This window comes from Scyliorhinus canicula, chromosome 11, assembly GCF_902713615.1.
Source record: "Scyliorhinus canicula chromosome 11, sScyCan1.1, whole genome shotgun sequence".
NCBI lineage: Eukaryota > Metazoa > Chordata > Chondrichthyes > Carcharhiniformes > Scyliorhinidae > Scyliorhinus > Scyliorhinus canicula.
Genome location: NC_052156.1, coordinates 95,576,784 through 95,594,409, shown reverse-complemented (window position 1 = coordinate 95,594,409; position 17,626 = coordinate 95,576,784). Strand labels below are relative to the sequence as shown.

Genomic DNA, 17,626 nt, shown 5'->3' with positions numbered 1-17,626 from the left:
CCCATCCTGCACTACCCCAATCAGAAACCAGCTCCACCTCCCCATCCCCGCTACACCAATCAGAAACCAGCTCTACCTCCCCATCCTGCACTACACCAATCAGAAACCAGCTCCCCATCCTGCACTAAACAAATCAGTAACCAGCTTCCAATCCTGCACTACACCAATCAGTAACTAACTCCTCCTCCCCATCCTGCACTGCACCAATTAGAACCAGCTCCCCATACTGCACTCACCAATCAGTAACCAGCTCTACCTTCATTGTCCTGCACTCCACCAATTAGAAACTAGCCCCCCATCCTGTACTACACCAATCAGAAACCAGCTCGACTTCCCCATCCTGCACTACACCACTCAGAAACCAGCTCGACTTCCCCATCCTGCAGTGCACCAATCAGAAACTAGCTCCACCACCCCAATCTGCACTGCACCAGTCAGAACCAGCTCCCCATACTGCACTATACCAATCAGTAACCAGCTCCCCACACTGCACTATACCAATCAGTAAGAAGTCTTACAACACCAGGTTAAAGTCCAACAGGTTTGTTTCAAATCACTAGCTAACCAGGTGTTGTAAGACGTCTTACTGTGCTCAATCTAGTCCATCGCCGGCATCTCCACATCATGTATACTAATCAGCAAACAGCTCCACCTTTCCATCCCATTCTACACCAATCGGTTACCACCTCCCCATCCTGCACTACACCAATCAGAAACTAGCTCCACCAACCCATTCTGCACTACACCAATCAGAAACCACCTCCTCATCCTGCACTACCCCAATCAGTAACCAGCTCCCCATCCTGCACTACACCAATCAGAAACCAGCTCCACCTCCCCATCCCCTGCTACATCAATCAGAAACCACCTCCCCATACTTCACTACACCAATCAGTAACCAGCTGCCCATTCTGCACTACACCAATCGGAAACCAGCTCAAGCTCCCCATCCTTCACCACACCAATCAGAAACCAGCTCCACCTCCCAGCTACATCAATCAGAAACCACCTCCCCATACTTCACTACACCAATCAGTAACCAGCTCCCCATCCTGCATTCCACCAATCAGAAACCAGCTCCACCTCCATATCCTGCACTACACCAATCAGAAACCATCTCCCAATCCTGCACTAAACAAATCAGAAACTATCTCCCATCCTGCACTAAACAAATCAGCTCCCCATCCTGCACTACACCAATCAGAAACCAGCTCCTCCTTCCCATTCTGCACGATACCAATCAGTAACCAGCTCCACCTCCTCAGTCTGCACTACACCAATCAGTAACAAACTCACCATCCTGCGTTACACCAATCAGAAACAGGCTCCACCTCCCCATCCCGTGCTACACCAATCAGTAAACAGCTCTCCATCCTGCACTTCACCAATCAGAAACCAGCTCTACCTTCATTGTCCTGCACTCCACCAATTAGAAACTAGCCCCCCATCCTGCACTACACCAATCAGAAACCAGCTCGACTTCCCCATCCTGCACTACACCACTCAGAAACCAGCTCGACTTCCCCATCCTGCACTACACCAATCAGAAACCAGCTCCACCTCCATATCCTGCACTATACCAATCAGAAACCAGCTGCCCATACTGCACTACACCAATCAGTAAGTAGTCTCACAACACCAGGTTAAAGTCCAACAGGTTTGTTTCGAATTCGAAACAAACCTGTTGAACATTAACCAGGTGTTGTAAGACGTCTTACTGTGCTCAACCCAGTCCCGTTCTGCACTACACCAATCAGAAACCATCACCCATCCTGCATTACACCAATCAGAAACCAGCTCCACCTCGCCATCCTGCATTACGCCAATCAGTAACCAGCTCCTCATCCTGCACCACACCAATCAGAAACCACCTCCCATCCTGCATTACACTAATCAGAAACCAGCTCCACCTCCCCATCCTGCATTATGCCAGTCAGTAATCAGCTCCTCATCCTGCAGTACACCAATCAGAAACCAGCTCCACCTCCGAATCCTGTACTACACCAATCAGAAATCACCTCCCCATCCTGCATTACACCAATGAGAAACCAGCTCCAGCTCCCCATTCTGCACTACTCCAATCAGAATCAAGACCCACTTACCAATCCAGCGATATACCAATCAGAAACATAGAACATAGAACATTACAGCGCAGTACGGGCCCTTCGGCCCTCGATGTTGCGCCGACCCGTGAAACCATCTGAAGCCTATCTGACCTACACTATTCCATTTTCATCCATATGTCTATCCAGTGACCACTTAAATGCCCTTAAATTTGGTGAGTCTAGTACTGTTGCAGGCAGGGCGTTCCACACCCCTACTACTCTCTGAGTAAAGAAACTGCCTCTGACATCTGTCCTATATCTACCACCCCTCAATTTAAAGCTATGTCCCCTCGTGTTGGTCATCACCATCCAAGGAAAAAGACTCTCACTGTCCACCCTATCTAACCCTCTGACTATCTTATATGTCTCTATTAAGTCACCTCTCAGCCTTCTCCTCTCTAACGAAAACAACCTCAAGTACCTGAGCCTTTCCTCGTAAGACCTTCCCTACATACCAGGCAACATCCTAGTAAATCTCCTCTGAACCCTTTCCAAAGCTTCCACATCCTTCCTATAATGTGGTGACCAGAACTGCACGCAGTACTCCAGGAGCGGCCGCACCAGAGTTATGTACAGCTGCAGCATGACCTTGTGGCTCCGAAACTCAATCCCCCTACTGATAAAGGCTAGCACACCATATGCCTTCTTAACAGCCCTATTAACCTGGGTGGCAACTTTCAGGGATTTATGTACCTGGATGCCGAGATCGCTCTGTTCATCTACACTACCAAGAATCTTGTCATTAGCCCAGTACTCTGCATTCCTGTTACTCCTTCCAAAGTGAACCACCTCAGACTTTTCCGCATTAAACTCCATCTGCCACCTCTCAGCCCAGCTCTGCAGCTTATCTATGTCCCTCTGTAACCTATAACAACCTTCAGCACTATCCACAACACCACCGACCTTCGTGTCATCTGCAAATTTACTAACCCATCCTTCTACACCCTCTTCCAGGTAATTTATAAAAATGACAAACAGCAGTGGCCCCAAAACAGATCCTTGCGGTACACCACTAGTAACTGAACTCCAGGATGAACATTTGCCATCAACCACCACCCTCTGTCTTCTTTCAGCTAGCCAATTACTGATCCAAACCGCTAAATCACCTTCAATCCCATACTTCCGTATTTTCTGCAATAGCCTACCGTGGGGAACCTTATCAAACGCCTTACTGAAATCCATATACACCACATCAACCGCATTACCCTCATCCACCTATTTGGTCGCCTTCTCAAAAAACTCAATAAGGTTTGTGAGGCATGACCTACCCTTCACAAAACCATGTTGAGTATTGCTAATCAACTTGTTCTTTTCAAGATGATTATAAACCCTTTCTCTTATAACCTTTTCCAACATTTTACCCACAACCGAAGTAAGGCTCACAGGCCTATAATTACCAGGGTTGTCTCTACTCCCCTTCTTGAACAAAGAAACAGCAATTTGCTATCCTCTCGTCTTCAGGCACTATTCCTGTCGACAAAGACGACATAAAGATCAAGGACAAAGGCTCTGCAATCTCCTCCCTGGCTTCCCAGAGAATCCTGGGATAAATCCCATCTGGCCCAGGGGACTTATCTATTTTTACACTTTCCAAAATTGCTAACACCTCCTCCTTGTGAACCTCAATCCCATCTAGCCTGGTCGACTGTACCTGAGTATTCTCCTCGACAACATTGTCTTTCTCCAGTGTAAACACTGACGAAAAATATCCATTTAACGCTTCCCCTATCTCCTCTGATTCCACACACCAGCCTCAGCTTCTCATCATGCACTGCACCAATCAGAATCAAACCCCACCACGCCATCCTACACTGCACCAATTAGAAACCAGCTCCCCCTCCCTATCGTGCGCTGTACCTATCAGAATCAAGCCCCAATTCCCCACCCTGCACCAATTAGAATCAAGTTCCCCCACCCATCTGAAACCATCTCCACCTCCCCACCCATCGGAATCAAGCTTAATCTCCCCAATATGCACTGCACCAATCAGAACTCCATCTCTGCGGAGTTTGAGAATTATTGTTTAATCTAATTAGATCACCCTGTTGGCCAATATGGTCCAAATCACAACATGCTGCACATGATTTATAATTCTGTCTTATAATGTTGTAATTACCTTTTGTATCTTCATATTCCGCAGAATGAGAACTCAAAATATTTAAGTAATCTGAAAAAAAAGCACAGTTGGTGCTGAAAGATCAGAGTGTAACTAACTTGCTAGAGTTTTTTGAGGAGGTAACAGAATCAATGAGGGTAATGCTGTTGATGTGGTTTACACGGACATTCAGAAGACATTTGGCACAGTGCCACACAACAGACTTGTAAGAAAATGTATTGCTCATGGAATAAAAGGGACAGTAGGAATGTGGATACAAAATCGGCTGAATAATGGGAAGCAGAGTGTAACGGGCAATGGATATTTTTCGGGCTGGAGGAAGGTTTGTAGTGGTGGTCCCAGGGATCAACAGTATTGGGTCCCTTAGACCACAAGATATATATGTTTACATGGTCATGACCTGGACCTTGCTGACTACAAGGCTAGTGAAAGCGGAGATCTTGACCAGTGGATTACTGGAAGTAATTAGAAGCAGTGAGGGGTTTAGGCAGCAGGGATGGGTTTTCAGGCAGGAACTGAAGTTCATTTCCCAGTTACAGGCAAATCCTCACACCAATCGTACATGGAAATGATTGGACAATGAGGGATTTACTGCCTCCATAATTGTAGGAGATTTCTTGCTACTCCAGTGAGAAAAATTTATTTTCTCTGAATCAATAATTTTTATGTTAAAGACGTTCTATTTACAAAATAATTTTATGAAGTTGCAAGTTTACCTGTAGTTCACATGGGGCACTTGCAGACAGGGCACTAGTTAGCAGTCAAATGTCATGTATAACGGCTTCCTTTACATTAGTTTGTTCTGCAAATTCACAAGGTGATTTCTGCGGTACAGATTTGGTTTATGGATACAGGACAGAATATTTCTGTCCCATTACATAGTGAAAATGACTAAAAGGAAGTGAATCTATTACTTACCGGTCAGGTAAAGATGATACTGAGGGATTCGCTGTAGCAGTTTAAAAAGACACTGTTTTATGCTCATCTTGTTAGACCCAGGGTATACCTAAACACCATTGCAGAGGAAGATAAAGAGCAATTAACATCTACACAAAAAAAAACAAATCCAAGATATTCATTCAGAATACTGACATGGAGACCAGGTAGCATAAATAAAAAAGCAACACAAATGCAGACTTGCATAAACAAAGCAATACTGACACAGACTTTCAGAAACACAGCAACGCAAACGCAGACCCAAGAAACACGGCGATGCAAACACAGACCTGAAGAAACACAGCAACGCCAATGTAGACCCCCAGAAATACAGCAACGCAGAATCCAGAAACACAACGCAGACCTACAGAAACACAGCAACGCAAATGCCGACCTGCAGAAACACAGCAATGCAGAACTACAGAAACAGAACAGAAACATAGCAACACAAACACAGACCCACAGAAACACAGCAAGCAGACCCACAGGAATGCAGGAGCTCAGCAACACAGACCCACAGCAACCCAGAAACATAACAACACAAACGCAGACCCACAGAAACACAGCAAGCAGACCCACAGGAATGCAGGAGCTCAGCAACACAGACCCACAGCAACCCAGAAACATAACAACACAAACGCAGACCCACAGAAACACAGCAATGCAGAACCACAGAAACAGAACAGAAACATAGCAACACAAACACAGACCCACAGAAACACAGCAAGCAGACCCACAGGAATGCAGGAGCTCAGCAACACAGACCCACAGCAACCCAGAAACATAACAACACAAACGCAGACCCACAGAAACACAGCAAGCAGACCCACAGGAATGCAGGAGCTCAGCAACACAGACTCACAGCAACCCAGAAACATAACACAAACGCAGACCCACAGAAACACAGCAATGCAAATGCAGACCCACAGAAACAGACCCAGAAACGCAGACACACAAAAACAGACACACAAACACAGATACACAGACATAAATTCAGACCCATATTCCCCAGTGAGTCAACTATCTACATTCCCCTCCCCCCCCCATCCCACTTTGCCAACTCTCTTCATTCCCCTCCCCCCCAATCCCACATAGCCAACTATCTACATTCCCCTCCCCCCCAATCCCACTTCGCCAACTCTCTTCATTCCCCTCCTGCCCCAATTTCATCACCAGTTGTCAATCACTCAAACTTTGCCCTAAATCCCAAACTATGGGAAACAGTTCCCGTAGGGACTACGGGACTCCACTCCGAGGTTCCCACCTGCTTCAAGAAGATCACCATCATACCTGTGCCAAAGAAGAACCAGGCAACGTGCTTCAATGACTACCATCCGGTGACCCTGACTCCAGTTGTAATGAAGTGCTTCGAGAGGTTGATCATGAAGCAGATCACCTCCAGACTCCCAGAACGTCTTAATCCACTGCAATTTGCATACCGCCGCAACCGGTCCACAGCAGACTCCATTTCTCTGGCCCTACACTCATCCTTAGAGCATCTCAACAACAAGGAGTCCTACATCAGATTCCTATTTATTGACTACAGCTCCTCATTCAACACCATAATCCCAGCCAGGCTCATATCAAAGCTCCAAAACCTAGGACTTGACTCCTTGCTCTGCAACTGGATCATCGACTTTCTGACCCACAGACCACAATCAGTAAAAATGAACAAGAACACCTCCTCCACAATAGTCCTTAATACCGGGACCAAACAGCTGCATACTTAGTCCCCTACTCTACTCCCTGTAAACACACGACTGATGTAAATGTAAATGTAAATTGCTTATTGTCACAAGTAGGCTTCAATGAAGTTACTGTGAAAAGCCCCTAGTCGCCACATTACGGCGCCTGTCCGGGGAGGCTGGTACGGGAATCGAACCGTGCTGCTGGCCTACTTGGTCTGCTTTAAAAGCCAGCGATTTAGCTGAGTGAGCTGGTATGCTGGGTCTGCGAGGACTGCGTTTACTATAGCAGTGAGAGAGACAGGCTTCCAACACTTGAAGAAATGCAACTCGATTTTATTGAACTCTTAACTATTAAACATTCTTTAACTGTGGGTCGACACTATGCTGAGTTGACTGGAGACCTGAGGCTAACCTGACCAGACTATCTTACTACCACATGGCGTAAGTTCTAGTTGTTGCTCACGGGCTCTGACTGTCTCAGAGACTGCATCCCAAGAGAGCGGGAAAACTAGTGCCCTCTGGCCGTGTCCTGTCTGGTGATTGGCTGCTGTGTTCTGTGTGTTCATTGGTCATCCTGTGTGTCAAATCAATGTCTGTCTGTGCACCATCATATACTTGTGTGTATATTATGACAACGACTGCATGGCAAAATTTGGTTCCAACTCCATCTACAAGTTTGCTGACGATACGACCATAGTGGGCTGGATCTCAAATAACGACGAGTCAGAATACAAGAGGGAGATAGAGAACCTAGTGGAGTGGTGCAGCGACAATAATCTCTCCCTCAATGCCAGCAAAATTAAAGAGCTGGTCATTAACTTCAGGAAGCAAAGTACTGTACACCCCTGTCAACATCAATGGGGCCGAGGTGGAGATGGTTAGCAGTTTCAAACTCCTAGGGGTGCACATCACCAAAAAATCTGTCCTGGTCCACCCATGTCAACGGTACCACCAAGAAAGCACAACAGCACCTATACTTCCTCAGGAAACTAAGAAAATTCGGCATGTCCACACTGACTCTCACTAACTTTTACAGATGCACTATAGAAAGCATCGTATCTGGCTGCATCACAGCCTGGCATGGCAACTGCTCGACCCAAGACCGCAAGAAACTTCAGAGTCGTGGACACAGTCCAGTCCATCACACGAACCTGCCTCCCATCCATTGACTCCATCTACAGCTCCCGCTGCCTGGGGAAAGCGGGCACCATAATCAAGGATCCCTCCCACCCAGCTTACTCACTCTTCCAAATTCTTCCATCGGGCAGGAGATACAGAAGTCTGAGAACACGCACGAACAGACTCAAAAACAGCTTCTTTCCCACTGTCACCAGACTCCTAAACGATCCTCTTTTGGACTGACCTCATTAACACTACACCCCTGTATGCTTCATCCGATGCCAGTGCTTATGTAGTTACATTGTATACCTTGTGTTGCCCTATTATGTATTTTCTTTTATTCCCTTTTCTTCTCATCTACTTAATGATCTGTTGAGCTGCTCGCAGAAAAATACTTTTCACTGTACCTCGGTACACATAGAATTTACAGTGCAGGAGGAGGCCAGTCATAGAACATAGAACATAGAACGATACAGCGCAGTACAGGCCCTTCGGCCCTCGATGTTGCACCGACATGGAAAAAATCTAAAGGCCATCTAACCTACACTATGCCCTTATCATCCATATGCTTATCCAATAAATTTTTAAATGCCCTCAATGTTGGCATGTTCACTACTGTTGCAGGTAGGGCATTCCACGGCCTCACCACTCTTTGCGTAAAAAACCCACCTCTGACCTCTGTCCTATATCTATTACCCCTCAATTTAAGGCTATGTCCCCTCGTGCTAGCCACCTCCATCCGCGGGAGAAGGCTCTCGCTGTCCACCCTATCTAACCCTCTGATCATTTTGTATGCCTCTATTAAGTCACCTCTTAACCTTCTTCTCTCTAACGAAAACAACCTCAAGTCCATCAGCCTTTCCTCATAAGATTTTCCCTCCATACCAGGCAACATCCTGGTAAATCTCCTCTGCACCCGTTCCAAAGCTTCCACGTCCTTCCTATAATGAGGCGACCAGAACTGTACGCAATACTCCAAATGCGGCCGTACTAGAGTTTTGTACAACTGCAACATGACCTCATGGCTCCGGAACTCAATCCCTCTACCAATAAAGGCCAACACACCATAGGCCTTCTTCACAACCCTATCAACCTGGGTGGCAACTTTCAGGGATCTATGTACATGGACACCGAGATCCCTCTGCTCATCCACACTACCAAGAATTTTACCATTAGCCAAATATTCCGCATTTCTGTTATTCTTTCCAAAGTGAATCACCTCACACTTCTCCACATTAAACTCCATTTGCCACCTCTCAGCCCAGCTCTGCAGCTTATCTATGTCCCTCTGTAACCTGCAACATCCTTCCGCACTGTCTACAACTCCACCGACTTTAGTGTCGTCTGCAAATTTACTCACCCATCCTTCTGCGCCCTCCTCTAGGTCATTTATAAAAATGACAAACAGCAACGGCCCCAGAACAGATCCTTGTGGTACGCCACTCGTAACTGAACTCCATTCTGAACATTTCCCATCAACTACCACTCTCTGTCTTCTTTCAACTAGCCAATTTCTGATCCACATCTCTAAATCACCCTCAATCCCCAGCCTCCGTATTTTCTGCAATAGACGACCGTGGGGAACCTTATCAAACGCTTTACTGAAATCCATATACACCACATCAACTGCTCTACCCTCGTCTACCTGTTCAGTCACCTTCTCAAAGAACTCGATAAGGTTTGTGAGGCATGACCTACCCTTCACAAAACCATGCTGACTGTCCCTAATCATATTATTCCTATCTAGATGATTATAAATCGTATCTTTTATAATCCTCTCCAAGACTTTACCCACCACAGACGTTAGGCTCACCGGCCTATAGTTACCGGGGTTATCTCTACTCCCCTTCTTGAACAAAGGGACCACATTTGCTATCCTCCAGTCCTCTGGCACTATTCCTGTAGCCAATGATGACCTAAAAATCAAAGCCAAAGGCTCAGCAATCTCTTCCCTGGCTTCCCAGAGAATCCTAGGATAAATCCCATCCGGCCCCGGGGACTTATCTATTTTCACCTTGTCCAGAATTGCCAACACTTCTTCCCTACGCACCTCAATGCTATCTATTCTAATAGCCTGGGTCTCAGCATTCTCCTCCACAATATTATCTTTTTCTTGAGTGAATACTGACGAAAAGTATTCATTTAGTATCTCGCTTATCTCCTCAGCCTCCACACACAACTTCCCACCACTGTCCTTGACTGGCCCTACTCTTACCCTAGTCATTCTTTTATTCCTGACATACCTATAGAAAGCTTTTGGGTTTTCCTTGATCCTACCTGCCAAAGACTTCTCATGTCCCCTCCTTGCTCGTCTCAGCTCTCTCTTTAGATCCTTCCTCGCTTCCTTGTAAATATCAAGCGCCCCAACTGAAACTTCACGCCTCATCTTCACATAGGCCTCCAGTCGGCCCATCGAGTCTGCCTGGCTCTTGGAAAGAGCACCCTACCCAAGGTCAACACCTCCACCCTATCCCCATAACCCAGTAACCCCTCGCAACACTAATGGCAATTTATCATGGCCAATCCACCCAACCTGCACATCGTTGGACTGTGGGAGGAAACCGGAGCACCCGGAGGAAACCCACGCAGACACGGGGAGGATGTGCAGACTCCGCACAGACAGTGAACCCAAGGGTCCAGGGTCCCAGGTTCGATTCCCGCTTGGGTCACTGTCTGTGCGGAGTCTGCACATAAGAACATAAGAACTAGGAGCAGGAGTAGGCCATCTGGCCCCTCGAGCCTGCTCCGCCATTCAATTAGATCATGGCTGATCTTTTGTGGACTCAGCTCCACTTTCCGGCCCGAACACCATAACCCTTAATCCCTTTATTCTTCAAAAAACTATCTATCTTTACCTTAAAAACATGTACTGAAGGAGCCTCAACTGCTTCACTGGGCAAGGAATTCCATAGATTCACAACCCTTTGGGTGAAGAAGTTCCTCCTAAACTCAGTTCTAAATCTACTTCCCCTTATTTTGAGGCTATGCCCCCTAGTTCTGCTGTCACCCGCCAGTGGAAACAACCTGCCCGCATCTATCCTATCTATTCCCTTCATAATTTTAAATGTTTCTATAAGATCCCCCCTCATCCTTCTAAATTCCAACGAGTACAGTCCCAGTCTACTCAACCTCTCCTCATAATCCAACCCCTTCAGCTCTGGGATTAACCTAGTGAATCTCCTCTGCACACCCTCCAGCGCCAGTACGTCCTTTCTCAAGTAAGGAGACCAAAACTGAACACAATACTCCAGGTGTGGCCGCACTAACACCTTATACAATTGCAACATAACCTCCCTAGTCTTAAACTCCATCCCTCTAGCAATGAAGGACAAAATTCCATTTGCCTTCTTAATCACCTGTTGCACTTGTAAACCAACCTTCTGTGACTCATGCACTAGCACAACCCAAGTCTCTCTGAACAGCGGCATGCTTTAATATTTTATCGTTTAAATAATAATCCCGTTTGCTGTTATTCCTACCAAAATGGATAACCTCACATTTGTCAACATTGTATTCCATCTGCCAGACCCGAGCCCATTCACTTAACCTATCCAAATCCCTCTGCAGACTTCCAGTATCCTCTGCACTTTTCGCTTTACCACTCATCTTAGTGTCATCTGCAAACTTGGACACATTGCCCTTGGTCCCCAACTCCAAATCATCAATGTAAATTGTGAACAATTGTGGGCCCAACACGGATCCCTGAGGGACACCACTAGCCACTGACTGCCAACCAGAGAAACACCCATTTATCCCAACTCTTTGCTTTCTATTAATTAACCAATCCTCTATCCATGCTACTACTTTACCCTTAATGCCATGCATCTTTATCTTATGCAGCAACCTTTTGTGTGGCACCTTGTCAAAGGCTTTCTGGAAATCCAGATATACCACATCCATCGGCTCCCCGTTATCTACTGCACTGGTAATGTCCTCAAAAAATTCCACTAAATTAGTTAGGCATGACCTGCCTTTTACGAACCCATACTGTGTCTGCCCAATGGGACAATTTCTATCCAGATGCCTCGCAATTTTTTCCTTGATGATAGATTCCAGCATCTTCCCTATTACCGAAGTTAAACTCACTGGCCTATAATTTCCTGCTTTCTGCCTACCTCCTTTTTTAAACAGTGGCATCACGTTTGCTAATTTCCAATCCACCGGGACCACCCCAGAGTCTAGTGAATTTCGGTAAATTATCACTAGTGCATCTGCAATTTCCCTAGCCATCTCTTTTAGCACTCTGGGATGCATTCCATCAGGGCCAGGAGACTTGTCTACCTTTAGCCCCATTAGCTTTCCCATCACTCCCTCCTTAGTGATAACAATCCTCTCAAGGTCCTCACCAGTCATAGCCTCATTTCTATCAGTCGCTGGCATGTTATTTGTGTCTTCCACTGTGAAGACCGACCCAAAAAACCTGTTCAGTTCCTCAGCCATTTCCTCATTTCCCATTATTAAAACTCCCTTCTCATCCTCTAACGGACCGATATTTACCTTAGCCACTCTTTTTTGTCTTATATATTTGTAAAAACTTTTACTGTCTGTTTTTTATATTCTGAGCAAGTTTACTCTCATACTCTATCTTACACTTCTTTATAGCTTTTTTAGTAGGTTTCTGTTGCCCCCTAAAGATTTCCCAGTCCTCTAATCTCCCAGCAATCTTTGCCACTTTATATGCTTTTTCCTTCAATTTGATACTCTCCCTTATTTCCTTAGCTATCCACGGTCGATTTTCCCTCTTTCTTCCGTCCTTCCTTTTTGTTGGTATAAACCTTTGCTGAGCACTGTGAAAAATCGCTTGGAAGGTTCTCCACTGTTCCTCAACTGTTCCACCATAAAGTCTTAGCTCCCAGTCTACCTTAGCTAGTTCTTCTCTCATCCCCTTGTAATCTCCTTTGTTTAAACACAAACACTAGTATTTGATTTTACTTTCTCACCCTCCATCTGTATTTTAAATTCCACCATATTGTGATCGCTCCTTCCGAGAGGATCCCTAACTATGAGATCATGAATCAATCCTGTCTCATTACACAGGACAAGATCTAGGACCGCTTGTTCCCTCGTAGGTTCCATTACATACTGTTCTAGGAAACTATCGCGGATACATTCTATAAACTCCTCCTCAAGGTTGCCTTGACCGACCTGGTTAAACCAATCGACATGTAGATTAAAATCCCCCATGATAACTGCTGTACCATTTCTACATGCATCAGTTATTTCTTTGTTTATTGCCTGCCCCACCATCTCTTTACTATTTGGTGGCCGATAGACTACTCCTATCAGTGACTTGTTCGCCTTACTATTCCTGATTTCCACCCAAATGGATTCAACCTTATCCTCCATAGCACCGATGTCATCCCTTACTATTGCCCGGATGTCATCCTTAAATAACAGAGCAACACCACCTCCCTTACCATCCACTCTGTCCTTCCGAATAGTTTGATACCCTCGGATATTTAACTCCCAGTCGTGACCATCCTTTAACCATGTTTCAGTAATGGCCACTAAATCATAGTCATTTACGATGATTTGTGCCACCAACTCATTTACTTTATTCCGAATACTACGAGCATTCAGGTAAAGTACACTTATGTTGGTTTTTTTACCTCTGTTTTGAATCTTAACATCTCCAGTTTTATTCCTTTTGTTATTACTGGGCCTATTCACTGTGCTCCCCTCAGTCACTGTACCCCCACACATCCTCCCTGTGTGTGCGTGGGTTTCCTCCGGGTGCTCCGGTTTCCTCCCACAGTCCAAAGATGTGCAGGTTAGATGGATTGGCCATGATAAATTGCCCTTAGTGTCCAGAATTGCCCTTAGTGTTGGATGGGGTTACTGGGTTATGGGGATAGGGTGGCGGTGTTGACCTTGGGTAGGGTGCTCTTTCCAAGAGCCGGTGCAGACTCGATGGGCTGAATGGCCTCCTTCTGCACTGTAAATTCTATGATAAGCCGGAATCGAACCTGGGACCCTGGAGCTGTGAAGCAATTGTGCTATCCACAATGCTACCGTGCTGCCCCAAATAATAATAACTTATTGTCACAAATAGGCTTCAGTGAAGTTACTGTGAAAAGCCCCTAGTCGCCACATTCCTGCGCCTGTTCGGGGAGGCCGGTACGGGAATTGAACCTGTGCTGTTGCCTTGCCCTGAATTACAAGCCAGCTGTTTAGCCCGCTGTGCTAAACCAACCCCTAAGATTGTTAGCTCACTGGGGATTGGGGGTGTTTAAAGAATGCTGGCTCACTGGGGATTGGGGGGGGGGGGGGGTGATTAAAGAGTGCTGGCTCACTGGGGATTGGGGGGGGTGATTAAAGAATGCTGGCTCACTGGGGATTGGGGGGGGGCAGTGGATGATTGAAGAGTGTTGGCTCACTGGGGATTGGGGGGTTAAAGAAGAGTGTTGGCTCACTGGGCATTGGGGGGTTAATGAAGAGTGTTGGCTCACTGGGGATTGGGGGGTTAATGAAGAGTGTTGGCTCACTGGGGATTGGGGGGTTAATGAAGAGTGTTGGCTCACTGGGGATTGGGGGGTTAATGAAGAGTGTTGGCTCACTGGGGATTGGGGGGTTAATGAAGAGTGTTGGCTCACTGGGCATTGGGGGGTTAATGAAGAGTGTTGGCTCACTGGGGATTGGGGGGTTAATGAAGAGTGTTGGCTCACTGGGGATTGGGGGGTTAATGAAGAGTGTTGGCTCACTGGGGATTGGGGGGTTAATGAAGAGTGTTGGCTCACTGGGGATTGGGGGGTTAATAAAGAGTGTTGGCTCACTGGGGATTGGGGGGTTAATGAAGAGTGTTGGCTCACTGGGGATTGGGGGGTTAATGAAGAGTGTTGGCTCACTGGGCATTGGGGGGTTAATGAAGAGTGTTGGCTCACTGGGGATTGGGGGGTTAATGAAGAGTGTTGGCTCACTGGGGATTGGGGGGTTAATGAAGAGTGTTGGCTCACTGGGGATTGGGGGGTTAATGAAGAGTGTTGGCTCACTGGGGATTGGGGGTTAATGAACAGTGTTGGCTCACTGGGGATTGGGGGGTTAATGAAGAGTGTTGGCTCACTGGGGATTGGGGGGTTAATGAAGAGTGTTGGCTCACTGGGGATTGGGGGTTAATGAACAGTGTTGGCTCACTGGGGATTGGGGGGTTAATGAAGAGTGTTGGCTCACTGGGCATTGGGGGGTTAATGAAGAGTGTTGGCTCACTGGGGATTGGGGGGTTAATGAAGAGTGTTGGCTCACTGGGGATTGGGGGGGTTAATGAAGAGTGTTGGCTCACTGGGGATTGGGGGGGTTAATGAAGAGTGTTGGCTCACTGGGGATTGGGGGGTTAATGAAGAGTGTTGGCTCACTGGGGATTGGGGGGGATAATGAAGAGTGTTGGCTCACTGGCTCACATGACAATAAACAAATCCAATCCAATCCAGTTAATCATAGAAGAATGAGTGTAGCTGTAAAGTGGTGTCGATGAGAGGATGAAAAGGGTAAAGACAATCAGAATTCATTGTCAGTTTGTATCAGCTTATCTCTGTTCGTAGAAATAACAGTCGTGATGAGAGAGAAAGGGAGTTGGCTCGAATAGGGGTAATTAAAGAGGAGTAATTAAAGAGGGGTAATTAAAGGTTGATAAGGTAGTTAAACAGTTTTGATTGAATTGTAAGCCATGTCTCACACCGTTGAGGGACAAGCCATCGGACATTACCTCAAGCTCCAGCAGCATTGTGGAAAACTCTGGCGACTTGCTCCAGGATTGGTCGAGGCTTGCGAGGTTACTTTCAAACTGCTCAATATACCTGCCGTACACACTCAGCCTGGGCCCTTGTGCTAAGATCACATGAGCCAACCTTGGACAAGTCTGCTCCCTGTGAAGAGAAAAGAATGGAGGCAGTCAAAAGATGCAAAGATCACACATCGGTCACAATCCCAACACAACCGCATTCCACCAAGTCAATCAGACACCCTCACCAATCCTCACCCTCCCCTCCCAGCCAATCCACAGCCAGCCAGCCAACACACTCCAACAACAACCACTCTGAAATCCTCACTGAGCCAACACTGTTCATTAATCCCCCCAAACCCCAGTGAGCCAACACTCTTCATTAACCCCCCAATGCCCAGTGAGCCAACACTCTTCATTAACCCCCCAATCCCCAGTGAGCCAACACTCTTCATTAACCCCCAATCCCCAGTGAGCCAACACTCTTCATTAACCCCCAATCCCCAGTGAGCCAACACTGTTCATTAATCCCCCCAAACCCCAGTGAGCCAACACTCTTCATTAACCCCCAATCCCCAGTGAGCCAACACTGTTCATTAATCCCCCCAAACCCCAGTGAGCCAACACTCTTCATTAACCCCCCAATGCCCAGTGAGCCAAACACTCTTCATTAACCCCCCAATCCCCAGTGAGCCAACACTCTTCATTAACCCCCCAATCCCCAGTGAGCCAACACTCTTCATTAATCCCCAATCCCCAGTGAGCCAACACTGTTCATTAATCCCCCCAAACCCCAGTGAGCCAACACTCTTCATTAACCCCCAATCCCCAGTGAGCCAACACTGTTCATTAATCCCCCCCAAACCCCAGTGAGCCAACACTCTTCATTAACCCCCCAATGCCCAGTGAGCCAACACTCTTCATTAACCCCCAATCCCCAGTGAGCCAACACTCTTCATTAACCCCCAATCCCCAGTGAGCCAACACTCTTCATTAACCCCCCAATGCCCAGTGAGCCAACACTCTTCATTAACCCCCCAATCCCCAGTGAGCCAACACTCTTTATTAACCCCCCAATCCCCAGTGAGCCAACACTCTTCATTAACCCCCCAATGCCCAGTGAGCCAACACTCTTCATTAACCCCCCAATCCCCAGTGAGCCAACACTCTTCATTAACTCCCCAATCCCCAGTGAGCCAACAATCTTCATTAACCCCCCAATCCCCAGTGAGCCAACACTCTTCATTAACTCCCCAATCCCCAGTGAGCCAACAATCTTCATTAACCCCCCAATCCCCAGTGAGCCAACACTCTTCATTAATCCCCCCAAACCCCAGTGAGCCAACACATTTAATTAACCTCCCAATTCCCAGTGAACCAACAGTCTTCATTAACCCCCCTATCCCCAGTGAGCCAACACTGTTCAATCACTATCGTGTAATCCCCAGTGAGCTAATGTTCTTTAATCACCCCCCACAATTCCCAGTGAGCTAGCGTTCTTCAATCACACACCCGAACTCCAGTGAGCCAAAACTTTTATATCACCCCCAATCCCCAGTGAGCCAACACTCTTCAATCACCACCCAATCCGCAGTTAGCAACACTCTTCAGTCAGCATCCAATCCCCAGTGAGCCAACACTCTTGAATCACCCCCAATACCCCAGTGAGCCAACAGTTTTCAATCACCCGCAATCTCCATGAGCCAACACACTTCAATCATCGCCCAATTTCCAGTGAGCCAACAATCCTCTATCACCCCCCGAACCCCAGTGAGCCAACACTCTTCAATCACCACACTATCCCCAGTGAGCCAACACTCTTCAATCACCCTCAAATCGTCAGTGAGCTGACACTCTTTAATCACCCTCCAATCCCCAGTGAGCCAGCACTCTTTAAACCTCCCCAATTGCCAGTGAGCCAACAGCCTTTAATCCACCCCCAATCCCC

At 46.9% G+C, this 17,626-nt stretch overlaps 1 protein-coding gene across 3 annotated transcripts in view; it reads right to left on the bottom strand.

Annotated features, from left to right (window-relative positions):
- Window positions 1-17,626, bottom strand: part of LOC119973207 — a 296,257-nt gene that overhangs the window by 137,251 nt on the left and 141,380 nt on the right. For all 3 annotated transcript variants that reach the window (XR_005462256.1, XM_038810862.1, XM_038810864.1), the window contains exons 7-9: window positions 15,664-15,823; window positions 5,140-5,227; window positions 4,222-4,272 (exon numbers count right to left, since the gene is read on the bottom strand). Coding sequence is in view for 2 of the 3 variants with exons in the window: in XM_038810862.1 (XP_038666790.1) it covers window positions 4,222-4,272; window positions 5,140-5,227; window positions 15,664-15,823 (299 nt within the window). In the remaining variant the exon portion in view is untranslated. The remainder of the gene's footprint in view (window positions 1-4,221; window positions 4,273-5,139; window positions 5,228-15,663; window positions 15,824-17,626) is intronic.